Source organism: Elaeis guineensis, chromosome 1, assembly GCF_000442705.2.
Source record: "Elaeis guineensis isolate ETL-2024a chromosome 1, EG11, whole genome shotgun sequence".
NCBI lineage: Eukaryota > Viridiplantae > Streptophyta > Magnoliopsida > Arecales > Arecaceae > Elaeis > Elaeis guineensis.
The window spans coordinates 5,973,474-5,979,403 of record NC_025993.2 but is presented as its reverse complement, the minus strand read 5'-3'; the positions used below and the strand labels follow the sequence as shown (position 1 = coordinate 5,979,403).

The window sequence follows — 5,930 nt, the reverse complement described above, 5'->3', positions numbered from 1 at the left end:
CAAGCACATCGTTATGTGTTACTTCATAGTGACATAATATCTGACCATCGCAGGTTAGTATATTTAAGGAATGACATCAAAATTTAAATTTTATATTAGATATAATGTTCTAAATGATATATTTATATTTTATGCAGTGAATTTTTAATTTATCAGAGACGAGCCAATCATAACATTCGTCCTAATGCAAGGATTGAACAGCGATGGTTGGTCGAGTTATTCCCTATGTGGCTTTCGAATCAGGTGTGATTTATATTTAATTATTGGATATATTAATTTTTGATACATATTTAATATCAGATAACTCAACTGCACTTCGTCATATCATTTTTTGTTAGGTATCAAAGATGATGGAGACAAATAAGTCAGATGAACTAATAGCTCTTGCTCGAGGACCTAACAAGATTATGAATAGATATAATGGTTTCATAATTAATGGCTTTAAATTTCATACTAGAGAACGGGAGAAATTTAGAAAAACACAGAATAGCGGTGTTATGGTGGAAGCGGATGGAAAATCCTATTATGGTGCACTTAAAGATATCTATGAGTTGGATTATTATGGAAAATTTAAAGTAGTACTGTTTAGATGTGATTGGATAGACATAAACTCACCAAGGGGTTTGAAACAAGATGCAAATGGATTTACACTTGTAAATTTTTCAAGGTTGATACACACTGGTGTGTTATTGAAGGATGACCCATTCATTTTTTCATCTCAAGCTCGTCAAGTATTTTATGTACAAGACGCAAAAGATAAAGATTGGTTTACTGTCATCAAAACAAAACCTAGAGACTTATATGATATGGGAAACCAAGTGGAGGATGATGACGATGACACTTATACACAATGTATGCCCTACAATTTTGTGCCAGCTGATGATTTAAATGCTACGACGACGTTGGTTAGAACAGAATTCGAAGAAAACACTACTGCTTGATTGTTACTGGTAATAATTATTTATGATGTATATATTTTGCATTAATTATTGTGTTATTTTACTCCATATATTAACTGATTCTACCTTTTATTTATATAAATGCTAGGTGACATCATGCGTCGCAGGGGACGATATGCTGGTGTGCAGTTCCAGTTTTCACAGACAGAGGCCGGTACGTCTTCTTCAGCACAGCAGCCTGAGGCCAGTTCAGCTGCACAGCATTCTGAGCCCTGTCCTTCATCATCAGCACAGCACGATCCTCCTGTTCATCAGCCAGATGATGAGATACACGTGCAGGGTATATATTGTCTTTCATGTAATTTTTTTTTATTTCATTTTATGTATATTTATGATATAGTTACTTTTATGTATTTTTTGCAGACGGATCCGGGAGAGTACGCCCCAGACGCGGACCCACAGTAGTACGAGATGTGTGGCAGATGCGTGAGGGCGAGAGGATTGTTGTGGAGTGCAATCAGCTAGGTCAGCCAATTAAGAAAGCTGCCTGCTTATTGACTTCATTTTTGGGGACTGTTGCTCGGAGACCTCAGCTATGTCCGTTGGGCTATGCAAAATGGAATGACATGCTTCCAACGTACAAAGTTGAGCTCCTCCGAGTTATAGAGGTAATGAATTGATGTTCATACTGTATATTAATTGTTAATCATTTATATAATTTATTTCATTTAACTTTTTTTTTTATAGAGCAAGTTTGTTCTCCCTCCATCCACTCATGATTTTGTAATGAAGTCTCTCAACCGCAAATGGAAAGAATATAAAGCACAATTGAAGAAGGACTATATGAGACAGGGTATGACAGAGGAGGAGGTTGCTAGGAATTGTCCTCCTGATGTACCCCCTCATCAGTGGATGGAGTTGGTTCTTTACTGGTTCTCCGAGAGGGCACAGGTATATTATCTGTTTATTATCTTTTTTTCTTAAATATTTTATAAAAATATTGATTTTTATTATATATTGTATATATAACAAGTTATTTACTTTATTTTACAGACTTATTCTGCTATTGGTAGAGCTGCACGAGCAGCTCAGTCTGTTCCTCATACATCGGGGTCGAAGAGTTATGCACGACTCCGACAGGAGTTTGTATATTCCTTAAACTTTCATAATTAACTTTTAATTTTTATGTTCAAATATTTATATAACTAATATCATTATGTATCGTGGACCATGTCTGTATCATGATACTCATATATTTTTTTAAATTATCATAACTGTTTGCTTAAAATTGAAATTATTTGTGTAGGAGGATGAGCATGGGAGGGAACCCGGACAAGTGGAGTTTTACCGGATGACTCATACTCATCAGGATGGTACTTTTGTTCGAGATGAGTCGAGAGATTTATATGTACGGCATTGTTAATATTATATTTTTTGCAATGATTTAAATTTAATTTTGTTAGCTATTAATGTATAACTCTTGTTTTCAAAAAAAATACAGGAGAGGGCTACATCTCTCATTGCGGAGCGTGACGACGAGTCCGCAGCATCTACGCAGCAGAGCCGTATCGAGGCCGAGGTATTCACAGAGTTGATGGGACCAGAGCGCTACGGCCGAGTGAGGGGTTATGGAGTAGGAGTCACCCCCACTCAGTTATCTGAGGTTAGTAGATATACGCAGCATGCTGCAACAGATGCTCAGGATTCACGCGTTCGCAGACTCGAGGCGGAGATACAGGAGATTAGACAGAGTCGTGCCGCTGAGATGGAGGAGATGCGACAGAGCCGTGCCGAGATGCAGGCCATGAGGGGACAGATTGATCGCCTTACATCTTTATTAGAGATGTATGGTTCATCTCAGGTAAACACATAATATTAAATATATATTTTTATATTAATTTAATAATTTATATATTTTATTTATAGATATGCAAATCATGCTTTTGATATATTTTTTGTAGGCTCCTGGCATATCAGGCACCCATCGAGATAGCGGCACGTCACGTGGAGACAACGACGACCATCCGCCTGCAGATTGATGTTATTTTATTTTTGTTGTATTTTTATATTTATTTATATTACTCTTGATTGTAATGGACGATTAGTACTTTATTTTTATTTATATAAAATATTGTCTTTTGGTTTGATTAAATTTTCTATTTCAGCTTGCTTTTGATGTGAATGATGGTGATTGTACAGGTGTGAATGTGAATGTGGTGATTGTACATGTTTATTGTATTGTACAGGTGATGTGAATGATGGTGATTATACAGGTGTGAATGTGAATGTGGTGATTGTACATGTTTATTGTATTGTACAGGTGTGATATGATTTCGTACAGGAATGTATTGTATTATTTTTTTTTAAAATAATATTTGTATTTTTTTTTCCTCTTAAAACCTTTAACGACGCTTATAAGCGTCGTTAAATTTGTCTTTTGCGACGCTTTAAAGCGTCGTAAATATTTACATTAACGACGCTTATAAGCGTCGTTAATTTTGTCTTTTGCGACGCTTTAAAGCGTCGTAAAGATTTACATTAACGACGCTTTAAAGCGTCGTTAAGACAAATTTAACGATGCTTTAAAGCGTCGTTAATGTAAATATTTACGACGCTTTAAAGCGTCGTTAAAATTTAACGACGCTTTTACAAAGCGTCGGCGATATTCGTCCCCACTCTTGCATAGTCGACGCTTTGCCGACGTTTTTCGAAGCATCGTAAAGCCGAATAGCGACGCTTTAAAGCGTCGTTAATGACCATTAATAGCGTCGTTAATGGCCATTTTTCCTGTAGTGGCCCCTTCTCTTAGATCTCTTTTCCATCCCAACATTCCCAGCCTTAAAACTCTTTTTTTCCTACTATTTTCTTTTTTTTTTTGAAATTTGCTACATTAGCAAGCCCTAATATAGATACAGCTTAAAGCATCTAACAACATCAGATCGTGGAGCAGACATGGAATTATATCCAAATATGTTCCAATGATAACACTAGTATGTTTAACGATATGAGAAGCCATCCAGTCAACCACACTATTTTCCTCCCTAAAAGTCTGCTTGACAAGACAACAAAAGCAACTCATAATAAGTCTTCAAGCATTTGATAGCAATGGATGGTGGTTGTTAGGGAATGCAAATACTGAACATAACCATAAGAAGATCGCAGTCCCAGAGTCTTCTTCCAGAATCAAACATCCACCTACAAAGTAGTGACCTACACCAATCCCTCCCATGTGGCCCTTAGCTCAATCTGGGCCACCGACAAATCCAATGGTGAAAAGCCACCTGGTACTGCGACATAGAAAGATCTTGTATCATGGATGACAAAGCCAGCTCCATCATGTTGTCCTCTATCATTTACACTACCATCTAAATTGATCTCGAGGAAGCTAGGACAAGAGCTTCCCATGAAAAGTGGACCACATGAAATACACTAGCTGCAACAGTGAGACCCTAGATTTTTTCAACTATCAAAGACACCTTCGAACACCTAGCCCTTGCAAAATTTGAGGCATGAATCATGGCTCTCATCATGATCCCTAAGGACTATTACTACAAAAAAAAGATTATTAGCGACGGCTAATTACCGTCACTAATAGTCGATTTGCCGTCGCTAAACATCCGACAGTAGCCGTCGCTAAACATCTGATAAAAATAACTTCATCGCTTATTACTATTATTAACGATAGCAAATCCACCGTCGCTAATTAAGGTAATTAGCGACAGTATTAATGATAAAATTTCATCACTAATAATTTTAATTTTTTAATTAAATTATTAAAAAATTATTAACGACGATGATTTCATCGCTACTACCATTGCTAATAATTTTTTAATTTTTTAATTAAAATTTAAAAAACTATTAGCCACCGTTGCTACTAGTTTTTAAATTTTTTTAAAAAAATCATAATTAAATATTTTAAAATCTACTTTAATCATAATAATAAATAATAATATTTTTAAAATTTATTATAAATAAGATACAATTATGTAACACAATCATAAATATAAAATTAATTATATTATATTAAAAATATAAATTATATAATTTTATATACAGATACTGCTTTATAAGTATCAAAATTGCATATATATCAAAAAATAAAAATATGTACGATCCTCGTCATCGTCCTCCTCATTCTCCTTCTACTCCTGTACATCATCTCCAGCAACTAATGGATGAGAGCCGGATATTCCAGTATCTTATAATCAAAAAAAAAATATTATTAATAAGTTTCAATACGAAAGCGTATATGTCGATACAAAAATATATATTTTGATATACTATTTTGATTCTCGAATAAATTCTTCCTACACATTTTATTCGATGATATGGAGCTATAGACATCCTAACTCATCGTTTGGATCGTTAGATTAAATTTTTACCCCTTATGTCTTCTTTCCGAACTCAAGCCTAAATATGTGAAGCTTTTAAATATAAAAATTTAAAATAAGTAAAGAAAATTATTAATAGACTTATCTGTTGTGATGGCTGTGATAATGAGCCTAGCTAATCATGCAAATACAGGTCTTAGAGAATCTCAACGACCGTAACATGGATGGCATCTCAGAAGCTCTAAAGTCGCTAGTTCCAAAGCCTCTGCACGACCTCTATATATGCGTCAGCCCATGTCTGGGTTATCGAGCCTTGAGAGAAGGACGTCAACGAAGATCCTCAAACTGGTGGAGGGTCTAAGCTATGGCCAAATGCTATGACACGGCTCCTACTCATCCTTTTGGTGGCCCTGAGCTATCTCTCGAGATCAAAGAGGGGCTGAGAAGATAGGTCCTCACCATGCCACAATCTATCAAAAATGAGAATCTAAGTATTCACCAGTCCTCTTAGACTGGTGTGTGGCCTCTCATATCTACCGCTGTCCTGGTGCACGATCCAGCTGTCGTATCTATAATAAATAAATAATAAAATTAAATTAATTAATATATATATGATTAAATTAATATGAAATCAATTTAAGAGTAGAATTTTTATTAATCTGTTAGCCACAACATGTGTGCCAATGGAGCCGCTTGTGTG

General features: G+C 35.4%; 1 protein-coding gene across 1 annotated transcript; it reads left to right on the top strand.

The window, feature by feature from the left end:
• The first annotated feature begins 1,051 nt into the window (after window positions 1-1,051).
• LOC140854700 (uncharacterized) lies at window positions 1,052-3,051 on the top strand. The gene is made up of 7 exons (XM_073250749.1): window positions 1,052-1,239; window positions 1,323-1,567; window positions 1,647-1,850; window positions 1,953-2,045; window positions 2,206-2,307; window positions 2,401-2,760; window positions 2,861-3,051. Exons 1-7 carry the CDS (start codon window positions 1,056-1,058, stop codon window positions 2,936-2,938), a joined length of 1,266 nt encoding a protein of 421 aa, XP_073106850.1. The 5' UTR covers window positions 1,052-1,055; the 3' UTR covers window positions 2,939-3,051.
• Window positions 3,052-5,930: the final 2,879 nt, after the last annotated feature.

Excerpts from the sequence above, each read along its gene's own strand:
- LOC140854700 (XM_073250749.1), top strand. The coding sequence starts at position 1,056 with ATGCGTCGCAGGGGACGATATGCTGGTGTGCAGTTCCAGTTTTCACAG. Across the intron at positions 2,046-2,205 it reads CACGACTCCGACAGGAGTTT|GAGGATGAGCATGGGAGGGA; the intron begins GTATATTCCTTA and ends TTATTTGTGTAG. Across the intron at positions 2,761-2,860 it reads AGATGTATGGTTCATCTCAG|GCTCCTGGCATATCAGGCAC; the intron begins GTAAACACATAA and ends TATTTTTTGTAG.